General features: G+C 40.8%; 1 protein-coding gene across 21 annotated transcripts in view; it reads left to right on the top strand.

Moving 5' to 3' along the window:
* TBCK (TBC1 domain containing kinase) overlaps positions 1 to 23,041 on the top strand; it is a 281,017-nt gene that overhangs the window by 127,081 nt on the left and 130,895 nt on the right. For all 21 annotated transcript variants that reach the window (XR_012158526.1, XR_012158524.1, XR_012158514.1 and 18 more), the window contains one exon: positions 1,324 to 1,499. Coding sequence is in view for 1 of the 21 variants with exons in the window: in XM_073340839.1 (XP_073196940.1) it covers positions 1,324 to 1,499 (176 nt within the window). In the remaining 20 variants the exon portion in view is untranslated. The remainder of the gene's footprint in view (positions 1 to 1,323; positions 1,500 to 23,041) is intronic.

The following is a 23,041-nucleotide window of genomic DNA, read 5'->3' as shown; positions in this document are numbered from 1 at the left end:
CCTCAGTCAAGAAAGCATTTTAGCACAGTGACTTTAAGGGGACTTAAGCGTGTGCTTAAAAGTTAAGTACTTTTCCTGAATAAGGATGGCTTCCTAAATAGTCCAAGTCTTTCTCTTTAAACATCAAAAAAAAAAAATTGGAGTAAGTAGTCCTGTCTAACTAAAATATTCTACCTTAAGTTCCAGCCTAAACTTGGTAGTGTCATAATGAATTGTTGTCCATCCCAGAGATATCTAGAACTGATACATCCAGTGCCGGTCGTACTTATGTCATGTCTTGTGAACTGTTATAAGATGAAGGTTATGGTAATTCTACACACTTGTTAATTTGTCCCGTTTATGAGACTGAAGGTCTGGTGAAACAAATCAACTGGTCCTTTTGCTGTGCTCAAGAAACCATATACTCTTATTAACTGCTTTGGTCAGAACTGCAACACCCTTGCTTTCAAAACATACATAGCCCTGATGTTATCACTTCTGAAATGATGTTTGTCATAGTATCACTTTTGGTTACACATTTCTTCATTCTGCTTTGATAATTTGCAACTGGTGATAGCTTATTTTATATTTTAAAACATTCCCAAGTTCAGTCATGTTGTGTCATGTACTTCAACCAGTATGCTGCCCTGTGAGCTGCAGCCATTTTTGGATTGAATTCAAAGTAAGACTAAGACAAATCCATTTTGTGTGCCATCAAGCACGAAATAATGTTGAGATTTCCTGTTTTCCAGTAGACAGCATATAATTTTGTCAAAAATAGCAGGCAACACAAAGTTCAAATTCAAGTTCAAAGTCAAGTTTCACTGGACTCTTTTAATCTGGGAAGTAATAGCTTTTAACAACTGTAACCATGACAAAGAGGGCATTGATTTTTGGATCAGCTGAAAGTTCATGCATCATGTAAATAGATGTTACTTGACTTGCTTTCCATTGTACATCTACATTTATGAGCATTTTGGTTTACAGTATGCCAACAAATTTTACTGAAGTATCTTTACTATATAAGTAATTCTATTAATCTATTAAAATATCCCTATAGCTTCAATTGGTTATGGTACTTTTTCACTTCCTGTCTTAAACAGTTGTATAAATGTAACTTTGCTGCCACTTTACATTCCTGAGGTGGCGGCATTTCAGAGGTGGATAAAATTAATCCCTATATAATTTGTCTGTAAAGTCTCTTGGATGTCTTTTGAATAAAAATTAACTAAATAGTTACTAAAAATTGAAGATGTGTTTTCAGCAGTTGTTTCACTGGTCTAACTTTCTGATTTTACTAACTTTCACATCTGGGTTTTTGCTTGTTCTTCAATCCTTGGTCAGAAATTGACATTGAACGTTGTGTCCGTGAATCAGTCAACCTTTTTTGCTGGACCCCTAAGAGTGCAACATACAGACAACATGCACAGCCTCCAAAGCAAGCCAGTGAGGGCAATGGCTCAAGAGGTTCAATGTCCTGCTTCACAACAGATTATCAGGATGCACCTAAAAGTGACCTGGTGAGTGTTTTAGGATTATGCTTTCCTGGCTCCTTGAGAAAAAGGTGTAGTGTTAAGGGTAACACTACAAAAAAAAACTTTATTAAGAAAATCACACCTCTGTTGTTGTTTTTATTATTATCTGTTGTTATATTGTAATTCAGGTTTAGCTTCTTTTAATGCAATACTGTATTATTATTCATTAATAAACATGTATATTGTTAGCTCCTAAAGACCTCAAATATGTTGGGATCTCATTGTGCTAGTCATTATGTATACACATAATAAGTGACAGTCCCTGCCCCTAAGAATTTGCGGTCTAAAATACAGAATCTTTAAATGTAATATTTTAAAATGCCTTAGATCTTCCTAAAATAGGTTTTCTGGAAAAGGTGTATTATGAAGGTCTTATGTTCATCATACAAGATTGGCAGTATTACAACTTGTGAGTTAGTGAAACTAGAAATGAGTTGCACCGATTATCCTAACCAACTGACAAGAATGTGTGTGTAATAAACTGTTTGTATATTAATTGATTTCTTTCTACACTTTGTATTGCATTTAGTGCCCATAAAAGTGAGGGATTAGTGGTGTTGGTTTGATCTAACCACAGTGCAGAAAAGGGATGTGTTAAAATTCTCCACTTGGCTTTGCTAGTGCACTTCAATCCTTACTTGAAACATCCTTACTCTTTTGTTGTTGGATTTCCTCAAGCAGAGACTAATTGTTCTGAATGGTTTTGTGATGTGACCAGATGAGACTACACCTATCTCCTTTCCCCTGGTGACCCAAGATAGATTTTAACTCTCCATAGATGAAAAGTATTGCTTAACCTGACATCTCTGTAATCATGGTTTTCATGACTGATATTGTTACAGTCCCAATAACGTTTATGGTTACAAAACCCAAAATTTTTCCCTTCAAAGAGCACTCGTATGAGTGGTGAGTGAAAAGTGTGTACTTCTAAGAGAGAGAATGGTGGTTTACTTGATTAAAATATTTTATTGTTGGAGTATGTGCCTCAACAGTAAAAATGGAAAGGGGACAACATTGGTGTGTGTACTGGATCCAATTGGGTATCACCCTTATTTTCCTCTGCAGTGTGAATTTTTTTTCCCACCCCAATCGTGGCTTTTAGTTTCAAAGTCCTCGCATACCTGCTGCGTATATGTCTATGTACTTCCTGTCCTACGTAATGAGTAAGACCTCGTGACCTTCCCTACAAGGTAACAAAGTGTCATTCTAGCACATTTTACAAATATGGTAATGCAGAAGTTGCACAAATTCATTTCAAGCAGAGCTAGGAGTAGAGCCTGAGGTCTCCAGTACAGAAGACCTAAGTCTCTTCCACTCAGCCTGCTGTTCTGCCAAATCTGTGGGGCTGGGAGTCCTGCCTGCAACTGCTGCTCCAAACACCTGGAACTGTTGAAGGTTGAGAGGTGTGTTTGTTTTGAGGAACAGTTTATTGCAGTGAATGAAAACAGCTCCTTCTGGGAGGCAGTGCCTTCCTCCCCACCTGTACGTGTTGAACCTTCTGATTTTTGCTCTGGTTTTGATATCAAGGTGATCTTTTAATTTTTGTTTCAGTACCATTTTGATCCTAAAGCTGCTGTAAGAAATGTGCCAGTAAAATTATTTTATCTTGTGCCAGGACATCCTCCTACCCCATCTCCACTCTTTCGGCTCTGTAAGCGTTTTATTTCCATAACAGAGTATTATCAAGGGCCTGTCTGCAGGACTATGAGCAAGCTCTTGCTACTGAAGAAGAATAGTGAAGGGAGTAAAGTTTCCTTGAGAGGGTCAGGAAACTTTGCACTAATGCAAGACAGGCTGTGGTCACTTTTGATTGCTTTTTCCATCTGGCATGTCACGTTACAGTTGCTGTTCAAATCTTGTAAGTGAGCAGATCTTGGGTAATAGTGTGTGAATGAGTCCCTGTGTTTTCTGTTACATTTTTTCACAAAGAATAGATTTGTATTCTGTAGCAATTTTGCTTGGCAAAAATAATTTCCAGATGTTCCCTTGTAGCTTCTCTTACTCTAGCCTGATAGTTATTTCATTGTCAAATATGCCACCTTAGATTAAGGACATCAGGCTATTTTAAACTTTCCTTCTTCAGCAAATGCTCAAATCTCCTGTTGAGTTTTGCAAAAGATTTTAAAATAATTTGAATTTGTATCACATCTTGAATCAGAATTTTTGCAGAGCTGGCATTGCAGTTGCTTACACAAAGTACATTATTATTCAGTAAGTTATGTTAGGCCATTAGAGTTGCTTCCATCTGTTCTTTCTTAACCATTCAGAAGTCAAGGCAATAAAGTGTGTGGCTTAAATGTACCTTACTATCGCAAATAGGTTTTTCAACCTCAGTATCATCCTCTGACAAGCACAAATATTTCAATATTTTTGTTTTACATTGTAATACAAAAATGAAGGATGGAACTTCTATAATCTCTTTACAAAAGTGAAAAGCTAAATATAATACTGAAGAGGAGCAACACATTGGCTTAGCCCTTGTGGACTATAATCTTTCACAGTAATATCTTAACTTAATAACAGGAGCTCCAGCTGCTTATTTCTCATTATAGTAATTAAGGCTACAGTTGAGATTAGGGTTCAAATACCAGTAGGTTTACAGTTTCTTCAAACTGTTTTTTCCCTAGGCCTGGCAGCACTACTTTAAAAGTCCACATTTTTGCATTTTGGTCAGTCCTCTGCTCTGAGATGGAAGAGTGCTTAGCATATCATAGTCGTGGGATCTGCTTCTTTAAGTTGAAGAATTCATCCCCTGCTCAGGTCATGAAGTATTTGGCTGTGGAGTCACATCAGTGTGTTTTGGGCACTTGCCTGTAATATATATGAGCTCCTAAGGATGGTATCTCTTTATTTCTGAAATATCAAGGTGGCCATGTTAGTGGTCCTCACTTGAGCTACAAGGGTTTTAAAGACAGGGTCTTTATCCATTTAACTTGAATATTTTATTTTCCATTAAGGTAAAATAGTACTGAGAAACATGGAAAAATTAACTACCTGGAGCAGTTATTTCACATGTTATAAGACTTCTACCTTTTACTCAAACACAAACTCCAAGAAGAAACACAAATGGCATACTTTGGGCATTGGCCAGACACTGGAGATGTACTGTACTTCAACAAAACTGAACAATTTGGAAAAACTACTGACTTATTGATAAGCTTCCAGCGGAAACAGAGGAAAGAATTCACTAGGGTTCTATTTCCAAATGGATATGTAATTGTGTCAGGGAGATGTATAAGGCTAAGGGACCTTCTGACACAGCATGTACTCTTCCAGATCAGTTATGATATCCTGGACTGAATAGTCTCGAAGACCTTCAAGGCCCAACATTCTTAAAACACTACATACTCAATGTCCAGGACTCAGTAATTTGCAGTAATGTGCAGATAACCTGTGTCCCCCTTCCCTATTCTGCTAGACACAATCTCTTTTTTGCTCTCTGTTCATTAACCACAACTGGTTGCTTCCCAAAAATAAAGGATGTAGAGACTTGCATCTCCAAAGAAAGCTGTAGCTCATGAAAGCTCATGCTCAAATAAATTGGTTAGTCTCTAAGGTGCCACAAGTACTCCTTTTCTTTTTGCGAATACAGACTAACACGGCTGTTACTCTGAATCCAAAGAAAATGTTATCCTAACTGTCCTTTTCTCTTTTCTGAGATGGCAATGATCTGACCCCTTTTATTTTTGAGAAGGTTTTCTTTTGAATTTTTTCACCTCAAGTGTCTACTGTTCACTGACAGAGCTGTATTCTCATGCAAGGCTTTGTCCAGTATGTTTATCCATAGTGTACATAGTTACGATCATTTCAGTAATTTTCACATCAATGTAATTGTTATAATAAAAATGTTCCTGTAGCACATTTGTTTCCAATCTGAGGGGTTGCAGACACTTTTCCCTTTCCTTATGGCTAGATGGGGGTGGGGGAATGTCTTGAACCATATGGGAGAGTGTCCTGACAATTTTTTGGGCCTGTCTTAGGAAAGGACATTGAAAGAGACTGGCTTGTTTAGGCTAGTAAAAAGAAGTCTGCAAGGAGATATGATTGTTCTCTGTTAATACATTAGGGAGGGTAAATACCAGGAAGGATGAAGAATAAATGGATATAAACTGGCCATGAATAATTTTCTAATCTTCAGAGGTGAAGTTCTTGAACAGTCTCCCAGTAGGTGTTGTGGGGGCAAAATACGTAATTTAGTTTTGAGAGAGAGCAGGATAAATGTATGAGTTTGCTTGTATGACTAGGTTGCCTGTGATAGTAGAGGGCAGACAGAGCTCAGCAACCCTGCAAGCTCACTTCTGGTTTGTCTTATGGTCCTAAAAGCTCATGCTTCAGAGCTTCAGCTGGCCACCTGCTGGAGTCAGGAAGGGATTCCCTGCTCCATTTAATTCTGTTTGTCCCCTCCGTCTGAAGCTTTAGGGATGGCTATGGCTGGAGATGAGACAGTGTCTGAGAGGGGCTCTGAGGTAAGCATTCTTTCTCAGGCTCTTGTCTGGCTGGTTCTTGCTCACATGCTGAGGATCTAACAGATCACTCTATGGGGGTTGGGAAGACATTTCCCTGCACATCAGATTGGCAATGAGCTTGTTTTTCATCTTTCCCTGCAGTGTATGTATGGGTGTATGTCACTTGCCAGGATGATCTGGGTATATCTCACTTAATCACTGGTGTTGAAAGCCTTAACAATTCACCCTTTTGAACCTCTGACTTCAATATCGGCATTCTGTCCCTCCAACCAAACTTGTTTTCTGGTCACCATTACATTTGCAAAGCGAGTGTCAGGGGTGGCAACGTCCTCCATGCATGTTCCACAATGCCGAAGTGGTGCTGTGAACTCCACAATCATTTCTCCCCAAAGTTCACTCTTTTTTCCATGCCTCTCAGGAGATTATTCTTCCCTTGTTCTGTCCCAGGCCACAGCATCCGGCCAAGAAGCCGTGATACAACTTGAGCATCAGAGGAGCACTAAAGAATTGCACTAAACATACAGAATCCACAAGAAGGGCAGACACACTGTCTCCTTTCATCCAAAGTGTCAAGGACTTGAAGCTTTCAAGCTATCCATTGCTATGTGGCTCACACTGTGCATCCTGGGCGCCTATAAGGGTATCAAGCATCCCTGTTCCAGAAGAAATCAAAGCACAGTCCAGATCATCTATAGAAACCTCATGGGATGAACAAGCAAGTGCTTCCACCACGGAGATATGCAGAGCACCACATGGGCATCGACTAACATGTTTATCAGACACTATAAAGTGGAGATCGTCATTTGCAGAGGCCTTCTTTGGCAGGAAGGTGCTACAGGTGGTGGCCCAGTATTGCCTTTTGACTAACATTAGTGGGTGGGATTCCTTTTCTAGCTCATTCTATTTACTTTTTCCTTATCCCTCCCTACTTCTGTTTCACTGCTTACTACTTCCCAGACATAACAGAGTTGTGGCAGACGCTGGGCTGCAGAATGGAAAATTTCGTACCAGATAATTTCCTTTCTGCTAGTAGCATCTCCCACAATTCTACCCAGCCTGCATGGCTCTTAAGCCAAGGGGTCAGCTTTGCATAGTAATGTCCAAATAAAGACAATTGCCTGCTGTACGTGGTTAATAAGTTGGCATTTGATGATGTAAATCTATTTCTACAAGTTTCACCCGGCTTTGGAATGACTCATCTGGCGACAAAGGAGACATGGCCAGCAAACACTGTGCTGCAGCTTTGATCCACTTCTGGAAACTTCAGTGTGTTGGGGAGCAGCCCGGACATAACAGAATTGTGGGGGATGCTGCTAGCAGAAAGGAAATTATTGTGTAAGGAATTTTCCATTCTGTGTTTTACAGAAGGGGGAAGCCAAGGCATAGAGCTTGTAACTTGCTCAAGGCCACAGAGAACGCTATTGTTAAAGCCATGACCAGATATTGGGACTACTTGATTCCCCATCCAGTGCTTAAACCACTGAACCACATTTGTTGTTAAATTATGATTTGTATTATTGCAACATCTAGCATACATTTATTTGTATTACCTAGACATGGACCAGAACTCTATTCTGCTAGGTGCTGTACAAACACAGAACAAAAAGGGTCCTGGCTCCAGAGAGCTTACAATTGAAATATAAGGTAAGAGATGTTAGAGAGCTTATTCCTTCACTCTCCCACTTCCCTGGTCCTTCTCGCATGAACAGAGAGCAACAACACCCGAAGTCCGAAGGTGCAAACAATTCAATGTTTATTGGGGTGAACTTCCAGCAAGCTTCAATACAAGTTCCTTTTTCCTTATTTTCGAATCCCAACTTACTTCCTGTTTGCCCCTAATTTATATAGTAATATTCTTAGCTATACCTTAACCAATCATTCTACTGAAATTTAACTAACCAATCCTAACATATTGTAACATGATTAGCTAACCAATTATACCCCACCACCTTAATTAGTTTACACCCAGCAAAATTAATTATACAGCAGACAGAAACAATCACAGAACCAGACAGAGACCATGCCAATAAACAATAGCAAAATGGGAACTATAATGACAAAACAATACAGAAGTGAGGATTTCACAACTACATCTATAAAGACATAAGAGTTTCCCAGCTGTGTCTATTGATAAGTGAGTTCTTACCAGTCAGAAAACTATCAACCTCAATTTTCTTTTACATCTTCTAGGCACTTCCCTTTCTCTGGAGATGATAGGCACTATCAGGACAGCATTGTATTCCTAACAGCCCAATAGCACCTTCTTTCAATGTGACTACTTTGGAATGTGAGAATGTGACCGGTCGCTTCCCAGCTTATGGCTGCCTCTGTCGCTTACCCAAAGGCCTTAGCCTAAGAACAGGGCTTCAGACTGTCACAGTAAGAGAAGGACCTTACACTTGCAGACAGTGATTTTGATTCTTTCTTTTATACCTCTAACTAGCCAAGTGATAAGAATACACCTAAATTCTTAAAGTACAGGCCTTTACAGACAGGCCTGAATATCTATATCCTAACAAGAGACAACACAGGGATACAGACACACCTGGGAGTACAAGAAAGCAATGAGTCATTTGTCAGCATGAAAGGCAGTGGTCAAAACACACTTGCAGCCTCACTGTTGTCAAGCTTTTTATAGGCATCATGACAAAGCAGAGTGTTGAGGGATTTCAAGGAGATGATGAGGTAGCTTTCTGGATGGTTACAGGAGTCCCCCTGAGCGTGATGGGAGTTTCCCCTGACGGTGCTTGTTTGAAAATGTAACAAGTGAGAGATGGAGGCTGGCATCCTTGGCCAATTGAAGGCAGGAGTTGACCTCTCCGTAGTGAATGAGAGATGATAGGTAAGGTAGGGATAGATGAGCCTTGAAGACCCCTGAAACTGAAGACAAGTTGCGGGTGTTTAATGCGAAAGAGAAGGGGAAGCCAATGGAGGGATGCAAAGAGATTATAATAGCTTTTTTAAAACTGTTCCCTCTGGTAGTAAGTGAACAAGGGCCTTCTTTGCAGAGGGCTTGTCCATATAGACAGCTTTTGCTTGCCTGTGGTCAGTCAGCACAAGGAGATCCAAAACTAAGAGAACAGTAGGCATGTGTGAAATAGTCTGGTAAGATATTTTTCTTAACCTCGAAAAAAGTTCCACTGTCTGAGCCAAAGTACTGGTTTTATCAGAAAAGCCTCTTTGATGTTGCTCCACAATTCCTTTCACACCCCTAAAGGACTCTGGATTATACTAGATTTATATTGGAACTCTCTTATTTTTATATAATTCTTTTCATGCCATGAGCTGTATTTCCCCTGAAGCCAGCAATAGACTCATCCAATCTACCAGTGCCAAGGAGTTAAGCAAATGTTTATGCTATGTAACACAAAAGAGAAAAAATTAGTATTGTAGTTTCAGCTGCTTTCCTTTTTGTTGTTTTTATTTTCCTTCTCCCTCCTAACACATGTTGTATTTTATGTGGAGTGCTTCAGTGTGAGGGCTGTGTCCCTTCTGAAACTGAAGGGAAATCAGGCTTTCCAGGTACTACTGCAGCATACTAGTTTACCTGTACATTCTAACATGGTAAAGACTTATGAATATACTCAGTTGTTTTAATGATTATGAGAATATGAATAATGTGGACAATTGTACCATGAGGGAGCTATTCAATAGGAAGGTGTAGTCTATAAACATGTTCATTTTTATGTACTGTAGTTTTTTGGCAGACTTCCAGTCATGCGGGTATGGAAGTTAGTGTGTCTAGTGATCATAAGGGGCACCTGGGGAGTTTAGACTCCTGAAACCAATTTAGTCTGTCACTGGCCAGCAGGAGTCATGTTAGTCTTCAAGTAATGTTTCTAAAAGTTCTTTGAGATCTTTAGATGAAAGGTATATGTAAGTACAAAGTAATGTTGTTGTTCTCTTAATCCTAGGGCCATCTTTCCTTTGACTTCCTCACCTACCTTTCGTAATAAGATTTGCTGCCAGGGAGAATTTGCTGCCATTGCCAGTAATGGGGCCAGATTCTAATCTTCAGTGTACAGCACAATCAGTAGTGGATTTCAGAAAATCCAATGTATTGCAAATCTAGCTCTTACAAGCAAATTTCTCATGACCCCTCCTAACTGCCTTTCCACTCCCTGAAACAAGGCACTACTTCTGCAGTATGCTTGTTTCTCCACTAACCTGGTCTCCAGTTTCATAATGACATTTATCTTTTGAGGTTGGGTGTTTAGGAGTGGGAACAGATGGAAAATGGCACCCTTGATGGAAAAAACACAGGCTTTATTATGACTTTTAAAATTTCAGTGTTTAATTCTAAACACTGACTGTCTCGCCATGTATTTGTATTTTTCTTTAAGCTGCTTGACTTGGTCTCTTGAGTGCTTTTTATTGACTATCCAAATATTTGCATAGTATATGTCAGAATGTTACAGTACTTTGGTTACCAATAAAATTAGAAGTGTTTGCCCCGGGTAAGTATTTTTCTCCCCAAACTATCAGCTGGTAAAATTAAACCTGTTTTTTACCCTTACTTAACTTTCTTGTTAGTGACATATAATTGCAGCTGCTTTAGAAGGCTCAGAAACCTACCTCCTCCCTAGACGTCCCAAATATGTAGCTTAATCTTTTACTCTTTCAGCCATAAAACATGTTTCTACTGAGATATTATCTAAAAAGGAGAGAGAAATGTGTCCCCTTTCAAGAGGATGCAATATGGCCTCAGATGGAGTATCTACCAAGCCTACTTTCAGCTTAGGTACAGCTTAGCCTTTTAGTGTTGTTTAGTTATTTTATTGGTTTGTGGGTCTTTTATTTGACTAAAGGTGACCTTTTTTCCCCTTTCAGACACCTCTTCCTTCCCCACCTCTCTTCTTGGGGGCTGTTGTCATTGCCGTCACCATGATATGCCAGGATCCCCAGGCTTGAAGAGCTGCCACCTGCCAGGAGTTCATTTCAGTTAGTGATGGATGTTCTAGGTGCCTCCACTGTTTGAAAGAGACCCACATACCTAATAGTGTAACATGTGCACATCTTTTAAAAGCAGATCTAGAAAAAACAGGAAAATCAAATTTAGACCCCTCATGAGGGAGCAAGCCCTGAGGCCAGCCTCTGATCCAGGTTCAGAGGAACCTATACAATGGCTTTTGAATGTACTTCAGTGCTCCATCCAATACCAGGTTCTGCTCACCGAGATCTTTGCAAGAGGAGGGCACCAAAGGGAACTAAAAGTCTCCAAGGAAGAGAAGTTCTAGATCTCCCACCCGAGAGCCTTTTTAAAAAAAAAAATAATTTTGGAGACCTCAGGTACCATTGAGGCACATTCCCCAGGAGCCACAGTACCAAGCATACTTCGGTATCCAATCCATTGTTAGTGCAAACTAAATATGATTGCTCCACCAGCGATTCTAAGCACTCTGCCCTTAAAAAACTGGTGCCATCTCTGGACCCCTCTGAACTACCCATGATACTTAAACTGATGCCCCAGAAACCGTCAACATCAGACATGTTCCATCCAAGCAGTGTACTTGGCACCAGCACCATCTTTCAGAGCAGATCAACCAAAGCAGTCAGCACCCTTGGTTTCTATGCAAATTGCGGAGCCTTTAACCTCAGCTCAAGTATGCTCCAGTACTGCAAGAGTTCAGATACTCCAGACACATCTTTGTTTCAGATGAGCTATAGTCTTCATCTGTAATGGTATCAAACATTTGCTGGTACTGAAATATAGTGGCTCACCGAGACCTCATCTTTCTCCAGTACCTCTCAGGTCCCTGGTACTTATCACGTGGGGCAGGCAGTCATCTTAACTCATATTGTCTGCCCCACCTGTGGTCTGTGTTGAAGATGATTCCTCTGATTCTCAGATTTCTGTCCAGGGATCTCTGTGTACCACAAAAGGGATGTCTCTTCTGTCACCTACCCAGAAAAGAAATTTCCAAGGGAGAAACAATTTTGTGCACCTTCTCGTTGGTTTAAGCAATGCTGGATGCCACCTTCTGTACCTTATGGTTCCCCTCAGTGGCCACATTGAGAATTGTGGCTTGCTTATTGCCAGCAGCTCTTGAGAGCTCCTAGCTACTCCTGTAGGGAGCAGAGAAAGACATTTGCCTGTTCCTTCACTTCTCAACAGCCTCAGCCTCAGGAAGAAAATTTTGAGGAACAAGGCATCACAAAAGGATCACGAAGAGGTGAAACGTTAAGCAAATATCTCATTGTCATAGCCAGATGAGGCTATAAAGCCTCCATTACCTACTTTCGTAGATGACTTAAGCAGGTTTAGGAGCTGAGAAAGCATATATACTTGATGCTTTCTGCACAAGTAGTGTTACCAGTGAATTAGTTATTTTATTACTGGAAACTGCCACTACCGTCTGGAAGACTCTTGCCATGGCTCCCCTTCCATTTAAGTGGGCAGTTTTTGTTTTCCCCATCCACCACCAAATTCTTTAGTTGTGGAGGCAGTCAATGAGTGTGGCAGCCAACACCATGCGAAGTCTACGCCTTACAATCAGAACTGAAGTGACTCAATCTGTTAGGTCGTAAGAGTTTTCAGGAACCCTGCAGTTCAGGATCACGAATTGTCAAATTCTAATGACAAAGCACAGTCACACCAATTATGGCGGATTCCAACAGCTTTATTGAACATCTTCCTTGGGAACATTGAGAACTGCTCAAGGCCATCGTAGCCAAAGGTCAGCTTTCAGCAAGAACCTCATTGCAGACCTCCCTAGATGCAGCTAATGCTATGGCTCAATCAGTCTCCACTGTGGTTGCATGCGTTGAGCATCTGCAGATGTCCAGTTTTGCTTGGGAGGTCCGATATACTGCAGACGATCTCCCTTTTGATGAACTCTTTTCAGACTCCACGGACAAATTTGTATATCCTTTAAAAAGATCCCACGGCCACACTCCGGTCTCTTGGAATATATATGCCTGCAAATAAAAGGAAATTTAGTAGAGTGCAGAGACCCTGACTAGCCCAATTTTCTAACTATCATAGATTTACAGAACCACCTAGAAAGAGGCTGAGATATCAGAAGAAGAAACCTCCTACCACAACTAACAACACTACCCAACTGTCATCTTCAACCAAATGACTATTTTGATGGCTGGGTCGAGGGTCCAGAACTTCCCCATGTCCAGTAGCTTCAGCTGCACTACCTTCATAGATAAGCTTTCCCATTTTTGACCAGCATGGGAACACGTTGTCGATATACAACACGTTGGAGCTTATAACATCCGGTTACTCCATCCATTTTACCTCCATCTCCCCATCCTATCTCCTAACCCTGTCCCGTTTCAGGGACGCATCTCACAGACTTGCTGAGACATGAATTCATCCCTTTCCTAAGCATAGGGACCACACAACCAGTTCCAGTCCAGCACAGAGGGAATGGTTTCTTTTCAAGTATTGTCTGGTTCCAAAAAAGAACAGGGAATGGAGATCGATTTTAGATCTTAGACTCCTGAACACCTTTGTGAAATCACAGAAATTCAGGATGGTGACTCTCGCAGCGGTAATTCTATCATTAGATTACAGTGATCGGTTCTCGGCCCTTGACCTTCAGGACGTATATTTTTCACATCACAGTTCACCCCTCTCACAAAAGGTTTCTCCACATCACAGTCGGTCAGGACCACTTTCAGTATCTAAGTGCTTCCTTTTGACCTATCTGCCTCCCCAAATGTACTCTTAAAGGTCCTGGCAGTAGGAGCCACCTACCTTCATTGTGTGGGGATAATAGTCTTTCCATACTGTAATGATTGATTTGCAAAGGCTGGTCTTACAATTAAGTTTGTTCTGCAGCGAAGACAGCTATGTCCCTGTTCGACAGATTAGGTCTTCAACTCACTTTTGAAAAGTCCACTTCAACAGACTGACTGTTTTTAGGGGCCTCTCTAGATGACATAAAAGCCAGGGCTTACCTTTCTTCGAATAGGTTTACGATATTATAAAGATTCAAATAAGTCCACAGACATTTTTAAAGAATTGCCTCCAACTGCTAGGGTACATGGCAGCATGTACCTTTAGGTTACATCTGCACTGTTTCCATGGACAGCTAAAAACAGTTTATACCCAGAACGCACACAGTGTGGACGGGATGGTTTCTGACCCTCATTGGGTTCTGGACTCATGCAATTAGTGGAAGAACCTATCCAAAGTGTGTGCAGAAATTCTGTTCAACCAATCGACTCTGTCACCATAACTTCAGATGCATCCTTTATGGGATGGTGAGTGCACCTGCCCCCCCGCCCCTCCACAATCATTCAGGGCAAATGGACATCTCTGCGTCAGCCTCCTGGAATTAAGAGCAGTCTGGAACACCTGTCTAGACTTTCTTCCACTCTTCAGAGGCTAATCTGTAAAAATCATGATCGTGAACATAGCCTGCATGTTTTACATAAACCACCAGGGGGAGTGAGATCTCCATACCTCAGTGCCAAAATAATAAAACTATGGAACTGGTGTATAGCCATCCACATCTTCATCTCAGTCTCTTAACTTCCAGGCATTCATACTACCATGGCTGACAATTTGAGTCAGCACTTCTCTCAAGATTATGAGCGGGAACTTGACTATCAGACAGACATTTCTAACTTTGAGGTTCCCAGAAATGGACTTCTTCCAACAGAAAGTTCAAGAAATTCTGCTTGAAGGGAAGACTGGGTCTTTAGTCCTTGGATTCTTGGACACAGGGCCTCCTCTACATATATCCACCCACACCCCTCCTCTTAAACAAGATCAAGCAGGACAAAGTCAGGTTCCTTCTAACTGCATCGATTTGCCTGAGACCTTTACCTGATTTATCTTGCTTCTTGATGAACTTTACTCCTCCCAACCATTCCCCATCTGCTGTTGCAGAATTCCAGTCAGACACTCCATCCCAACCTGAGCATGCTCTGAGTCAAAGGCTCCTCAGTGGTTCTCAGGGATAGAGATTTTGTGTTTGGCAGAAGTACGACAGGTAATATTAACCTGTAAGAAGGTATTTATGTGAAACACCTTCAGAAATGAAAATGATTTTTCCCTTGGTATGTCTTTTTACCGTTTTTGCCTGTTCATTCTTCCCTCTCCATGGTTCTTGATTATTTGTTGGAATTAAAAATGTCAAATCTTTTCATGAGTTCTATCAGGGTTCATGCAGTGGCTATTACAGCCTTTCATTCATCTGTAGAGGGATTCTCAGTGTTTGCCCACCCCATGACAGCAAAATTCATCAAAGGGTTGACCAACTTTTTCCCTTAGATTAGAGATACCGCCCCTGTAATGGATTTAAACTTGGTCCTTAATTGCCTTATGACTGCTCCCTTCATTGGCTACCTCTTCCATACTTTCACTTGTCTATGAAGATGGCTTTCTTGGTGGCTCTCCCTTTTGCTAAAAGAATTGGTAAAATGTGAGCTTTAATTCTCTCTCTACAGTATTCTTCAGAGAAGAAGTTTTGTTGCAAACACATCCTTAGTTTTTTACCTCTCAAGTATTTTCTCAATTAATCCGATTAATCACCTTCCAGGTCTTTTTTCCACCCCGAACCTGTACCAGACCAAGGAGGAAGCTGCCTCCATTCCTTATATGTCAGAAGAGTGTTAACCTTCTATTTTGTCAGAACCAACCATTTAGAAAATCTCCCAGACTGTCTTGTTTCATTTGCAAACAGATCCAAATGAGCCACAGTTTCCACTCCAGACTCTCACAGTGCGTGTATTGTCTCTTCTTATGAGGCTCCCAACATTCAACCTCCTTCTAGAGTACTAGCCCATTTCTACAAGATCCCAATCTACTTCTGTGGCACTATTGAAAGATATTCTAGTTTCTGAAATTTGTAAAGCTGCAGCCTGGACCTCAGTACACAATTCCTCCAAGCATTATGGTTTGGTTCATACTTCCAGATCAGACACTGTGGTTGGCAATGTAGTAATCTCTCTTCAGTGTTAGATCCACTCAGAAGCCCCTTCTTCTCTCCAGGCATACTGCTCAGGAGTTTGGTGAAGTGGACTACCCATTGGAACACTACTCAGAGAAGGAGGGGTTACTCCACCTTCTTCAGTAACTGGAGCTACTTGAGCTGTGTGTCCTTCTGGATGCTCCACCTCCTGGCCTCCTTCCCCTCTGCTTCAGGGTTTCATTTTGCAGGATTTCAAGGAAGAGAAGGAACAAACAGTAACTGGTATAGTGGAGAATAAAAATATGGGACCTAATCTTTCTCTCCTCCCATGCCTGGAACTCATTGAAGGAAGGAGTTGTATGCTGGAGAAATGAAGGATCAGGTCTGTAATAATACATTAAACGTGCATTAAACATGCACAGCCAAGAAATGTTGATGGCAAATATTGAAAGAACTAAAATAAAAATATTCATCATGGTTGAGCTGAATGGGTTATGTCATTCTCCGAGCTTCCTGTGTAATTTGGTCGTAGCTGGTTACCACAGCGATGACAGTCTCTGACCACATGCAGCACAAGAAAATATAGTATCAGGATGTTAGAAAAGCTTTCCAGAATCCAAAAAATCTCTCTGGCCAATAAATTGCATGCCCATGCACACTGAATTTTAATTATGGTCACAGGTATAGTTTAGCTTGTGGGCTCTGCTAAATGACAAGGGTGGTTTTTGCCATTTATCTTGGTTAATGCTCGTTGACTAGCTGCTAATTACTGGATGATCTGTTTCCCAGCTGGTGCCCAATTGCTAGATTAATTATCTTATGTCCCCTCTTGGTGATATGACGCTGTGTGGATCTCACTGTGTACCACTGCAACTGGATCAAGATCCTGCAGACGTTTTAGCTGGGTTGGTAGAAGGAAGGTAGTCTCCTTTCTGCTTTCTTGACCAAGCAAGTAGTAGGTTTGTCGTAAGCAAAAGTCATTCTGTGGCATATCTTGGACTGGACTTGCCAGTTAGAGTGAATTGTTTCTCTATGGCATCTTCTAATGCTATAACTCTCTGAAGATGTCCAAACAGCTTTGTATGCTTCTTATCTATCCCTTGTTTTTGCAGCAATAAATTCTACTTGTTTCTCTTAGAACTGAAAATGTTCATCATTAAAGCCTGAGACACATTAAGAAGAAAAATAATTAGAGGTTCTTGTCCTGAAATCAAATAACTTGGTAGTGTTAGCTGTGTAATCCTTTGACTAATAGCTGTTGGGCACGTTCTCCATTCTGACATATTGTTTAATTACAAAATTAATTTTTTTTAAAGTGCATTACTTTTGATAACGACTTACTAAATAATTGTTTAGTGCTTTTTGCACTACAGTGTATAACTTTATTTCATGTTACTCTCCATCCACAGGTATTGTACAACAAACCGTGAAACACTGAAAATAGTGTGATTTTTTTTTTCTCTGACATTTGTTTTAAAAGAACAGTTAGAAATATGTCATGAACATCACATAAGAAAATATGCCCATGGGAACCAACAGATAGCATACTTGTGTAAGCCTGTTGGAAGTGCCAGATTCAGAACTGGATGCATAGTTGTTTAAGGAATACACGTTTCTTACATTTGAGCATTAACCCTGGCTATTTCTTTGAGAGACATCACTACTAGAAATAAATCTTTTGGCAGCTAATATGTGTGTGTGGCGCAGTTTCCTGAGTATGACAGTTTTATTTCATATTTGATTAAAGAGGCCATATTTTTATCATAAAAATAGTAGTCTGTGTCTACAAAAGGAAAACGAGAAGAGCACCACAGTGCCTATTAGGTTTCGTTTTAGTTCAGAAATAATTCACTGAGTAAATCCACTGGGTGTGCTAAAAATATGCTTTAAGATTGGAATTGGTTATAGAATTTGCCTTCAGCTTTGCTCTACTTCTGGTAAGCCAAGTTTGTTTCCAAAAACAGACCTGGTCCATTTTGTTACTTTCTGTTGTGTACCGATAGCATAGTAAAATATTGGAGATTAACAGTAACAGTTTTTTCTGTGTAAGGTGACATGGGAAAATGGCTTTCAGAGTCCTAATAACTGTATAAAAAACACACACACACCCCTCCCCCCACCCCCAAATCAGCCTGGAATAATTTTCTCGTATGCAGCGTATCATCACTAGATTTTGGGGGTCATTTTAGTGAAGACCTAGATTCCTGTCCTAGATATAGCTAGTGTTGTAAAGACATAATAAAGGTGTGGTGGAGCAAACAGTTGAAGTTGGGTAATATGTGGGATAATATGTATAATATAATAAATAAATAAAACCACCCTACACTAAAAGAACAATAGGGTTTCATTTCTCCCATCCCCCCAATGTGCCCCTTTCCCCAGGCTCCATGTCTCCGTTCCTGTGCACCCTGCAACCTCTCTGTCCCCTTGTCTCAGTTCCACCCTTCTCTTGTCCCAGTCCTCCCCTCATCCAGCCTCCGCTCCAGATTCCATTTCCAGCATCCTATGGCTCTGAGTCCTGGACTTGGCTCCTCACCCCTCCCTGCGTTTGAGTCAGGCTTTTTCTGCTTTCTCCTGCTTGGTGTCTAAGTGCCAGCAGGAGGAGCACTGAGAGCATGGAAGATACAGTCTCCCAGTTCTCAATTTCTTTGCTTGATGCCACAGCTAGCCTTGTGCAGTCAAGAAATTGCAAGGAAAGTCCTGCTTATCCCCTGTACCCCCAGGATTAGGCATGCTCAGTGCAGATGGAATCTTCAGAGAATTTAGCTGTCAATCGCTAACCAGCCTCTGCTAAACACATGGCAGCTGAGATTTTCAGGGGTTTATAACTTGGCCAAATGTAGGCATATTTTCACAGGAATAGTAAAAGGCACATCCCGCAACAGCAGGCAGTGGTGCTAGAACTACGGGTACTGGGGGCTTCCGCAACCCCTTTCTTGAAGTAGTAATAACAAACACTAAATATATGGTTTCCATCAGCAGCGCCCCCCACTATGAAAATTCTTGCAGCACCCCTGAGACCAGGGCAACCCTCCTTCCAAATTTCAACTCCCTGCTCAAATGCATGAAGGCATTAGAGCTTCTCAACAAAACGGTTGTAAAAATTGGTTAACATGGGCAAAGCAATGTATTTCTCCCCCCTCCCCTCCGCAACCTCATTCTGAGAAACCCCTGAGCATGTTTTTCTGGAATTTAAAAAAAATAAGTTAGCCTGAGGCAGACATCCAGCATGGAAAACTTTGTCCTGAATGGTGAAGTTTTACTAAGTTATAAGTAAATGAAAACAGTGTCTTAAAATGGAAAATGTTGAACAGTCTTTACTCTCGAGGCTTTACTAGCACCATATACAAACATGAGGTTGTGAGATATACATTTCTATTACCGTAGTTTGGGGATTACTGCATTACAAGTAATCCCTTGATTGGGCCAATAAAAATTTTTCTCTAGCAACCCACAGCAAACTGTGACAGGGACAACACAGAAAACTCTCTTAACCAAACTTGGAATTTTAATTTGTAGTGTTTTAAAAAAATCTTTTTCTGAATATGAGAAACAATACTTCCGCTTATTAGGACCACCCTTTTATCTTTTTAAACCTCTAATGAGCACTCTGTAATGATTGAATTTTTACACTTGAATTGTTACACTTGTTATATTATTACATGTGGTAATAGAGAGAGCATGCACTGCATACCATGCTAGATGGGAGTGAATCAATAGATCACTCTGGTTCCAAGTATCCCAGGATAGAAGCTCTTCGTAAAAATCAGGTTAGGAAAAATCTACTGGGTCAACCAGGTCCTTCTCCTGCCATTGCAGAATGGGTCCTTAGGCTATATTTACAGTCTCTAATTTAAAATGTCTCAAACAAATGGGACTTCCACTGCTTCCTTAAAGCTAAATAGATTTTCAGGATGTTAAGAGTAACAAGAAGGGTTTTCAGGTATGTTAGCAACAAGAAGAAAGTCAAAGAAAGTGTGGGCCCCTTACTGAATGAGGGAGGCAACCTAGTGACAGAGGATGTGGAAAAAGCTAATGTACTCAATGCTTTCTTTGCCTCTGTCTTCAAGAACAAGGTCAGGTCCCAGACTACTGCCCTGGGCAGCACAGCATAGGGAGGAGGTGACCAGCTCTCTGTGGAGAAAGAAGTGGTTCGGGATTATTTAGAAAAGCTGGAGGAGCACAAGTCCATGGGGCCGGATGCGCTGCATCCGAGAGTGCTAAAGGAGTTGGCGGATGTGATTGCAGAGCTATTGGCCGTTATCTTTGAAAACTCATGTCGATCGGGGGAGGTCCCGGACGACTGGAAAAAGGCTAATGTAGTGCCCATCTTTAAAAAAAGGGAAGAAGGAGGATGCTGTGAACTACAGGCTAGTCAGCCTCACCTCAGTCCCTGGAAAAATCATGGAGCAGGTCCTCAAGGAATCAATTCTGAAGCACTTAGAGGAGAGGAAAGTGATCAGGAACAGTCAGCATGGATTCACCAAGGGCAAGTCATGCCTGACTAATCTAATTGCCTTCTATGACGAGATAACTGGCTCTGTGGATGAGAGGAAAGCGGTGGACTTGTTGTTCCTTGACTTGAGCAAAGCTTTTGACACTGTCTCCCACAGTATTCTTGCCAGCAAGTTAAAGAAGTATGGGCTGGATGAATGGACTGTAAGGTGGATAGAAAGTTGGCTAGATTGTCGAGCTCAACGGGTAGTGATCAATGGCTCCATGTCTAGTTGGCAGCCGGTATCAAGTGGAGTGCCCCAAGGGTCAGTCCTGGGGCCAGTTTTGTTCAATATCTTCATAAATGATCTGGAGGATGGTGTAGATTGCACCCTCAGCAAGTTTGCAGATGACACTAAACTGGGAGGAGAGGTAAATATGCTGGAGGGTAGGGATAGGATACAGAGGGCCCTAGACAAATTAGAGGATTGGGCCAAAAGAAATCTGATGAGGTTCAACAAGGACAAGTACAGAGTCCTGCACTTAGGACGGAAGAATCCCATGCACCGCTACAGGCTAGGGACCGAATGGCTCGGCAGCAGTTCTGCAGAAAAGGACCTAGGGGTTACAGTGGACGAGAAGCTGGGTATGAGTCAACAGTGTGCCCTTGTTGCCAAGAAGGCCAATGGCATTTTGGGCTGTATAAGTATGGGCATTGCCAGCAGATCGAGGGACGTGATCATTCCTGAACTCTGCAGTATAACCATTTGGTTATAACTACTGAAGAGTTTTATAGCAGTTAGTTTATAAGGGATCAAAACAGTCTAATGTGCTTTAGCAACAAACTCACTCAAGATAATTGGCAGGGTTTCCAGACTGATGTATCTGGATTATCAAATAAATAAATACAGTTCTTCCCTACTTACAACTTCCATTTTTCTAACTACAGCTGATCACTACTCTCAAATCATAGAATCATAGAATATCAGGATTGGAAGGGACCTCAGGCGGTCATCTAGTCCAACCCCCTGCTCAAAGCAGGACCAATCCCCAACTAAATCATCCTAGCCAGGGCTTTGTCAAGCCTGACCTTAAAAATATCTAAGGAAGGAGGTTCCACCACCTCCCTGACTAACAGTCCTCTAATAATAAACAGGATATTTTAATCAATATTGCATAATATCCAAAGACAGTGTGGGAAGAAGGAAACCCATCCAAACTGTAGAGCTTGTGAGCCAAGGTAAGGTTGGATTGATACACCACACCAGTGCCAATCTCTTGTAACTGTGTACCTGTGATAGAAAGAAGCTATGGTATTATTAATGATGTTGAATACACAGGTCCTTAATTGACACTTCGTCTTTTGGTGGCTGAACTATCCATGATTTAACCTGCTTTGTTTTTGATTGAAATTATTTTGATCATATTTACTATGCCTTAAAATTTTGTGATGATTTAAAAAGCAGTACTGTGAAAGTAACACTGTTTCTGCATCAATCTTCTCCCTATTTTAGCCAATAGTAATACCAGTATATCTCCACCAGCAGCCACTGGTGTTTGAAGCATGCTGTCAATTAGACTTCCACAAGCAGAGCTAGATGACAAGGGACTTAAAACACCAGTAGCAACCAAAGCATGTCTGGAATAGGGGTTCTAACGTTGAAGGATCTAAATTGGTGTTAAGAATGGTGGGCAATTTTTACAAAATTTCTGTGGTGTAGACAAGGTCTATCTTATCGCATTCATGTCCTTTTAATACACTAGCAATACACTATTACTGCTGTGAACATTCTAGAGTGAGTCAAGCTGTGAAAAAGGAAGCTGTATTTTCACATCTCCATCTCATCTGGCAACGTTATCAACTAAAGTTCTGTACTTTGGATGGCAATGTAAGTGGAAGAAAGAACCCTGCTTGGTTTTCAGATTCCAGGCTGAGCTTGCAATAAACGTAGTCAGAAAAGTCTTGGTTGGGGGCCTAATCATGCAAATACTTATGCACATGCTTAACTTTGTACATGCACGTAATTCCGTTGACATTAATGGAACTATTCATATGTGTAAAAGTTCATAGTATTGAGACCCTAATTTGTAAATTGAGAAAATATATCAAAGTCACAGAGAGGATAAATGTGGAGCACGGATATCATTTTGATTACCTTTTCTGATTATAACCATATTTTTAAACTTTGAGAATCCTGCAGATGAAGTATGGATCCTAAATACTTTACTGAAAAATATTTAAATTTGTCACTGCTAATGTAGGACATAAACAGTGTATTGTTGTCTTTCAGCAGGCCCTAGTAGCAGCTAACACACTTTCCAAAGCTGTGCTGATGTTGCTAATGCTTATCCATAAAATAGAAGGGACTCTATTAGAACCCCAGAAAAAATAAATATCTGCCAAATGGAACTGGTCATAATTGGAGGGGGGAATTTTTGTTCATGCTAATACAGTTTTTTTAAGTGGGATATAAAACAACAATTTAAAACTACTTAACAAAACAAGTATTCTTCCAGGAACATTTCTTTCCTAAAGCTAAGTAGCATAACTTGCTAATAAGTCTAATTACTTATAATTTCCAAAGGAAACAGTATCCAGCAATGTAAGAAATTAGTCACTGGTTGAAAGTGCAAGAGGAAGTTGTCACTTCATTCCAGTTTCGTCACTTGCACGGTTTCCCATTGAGTTGATTTACATTAACCTGTGCTTTGTGTGTTTAAGACACAGCTAGACTGCAGCTAAGTTTTATAATTT

This window comes from Lepidochelys kempii, chromosome 4 (genome assembly GCF_965140265.1).
Source record: "Lepidochelys kempii isolate rLepKem1 chromosome 4, rLepKem1.hap2, whole genome shotgun sequence".
In the NCBI taxonomy this organism is placed as follows: domain Eukaryota; kingdom Metazoa; phylum Chordata; order Testudines; family Cheloniidae; genus Lepidochelys; species Lepidochelys kempii.
Note: the sequence above shows the minus strand (reverse complement) of the source record. Positions and strands in the feature narration are given on the sequence as shown.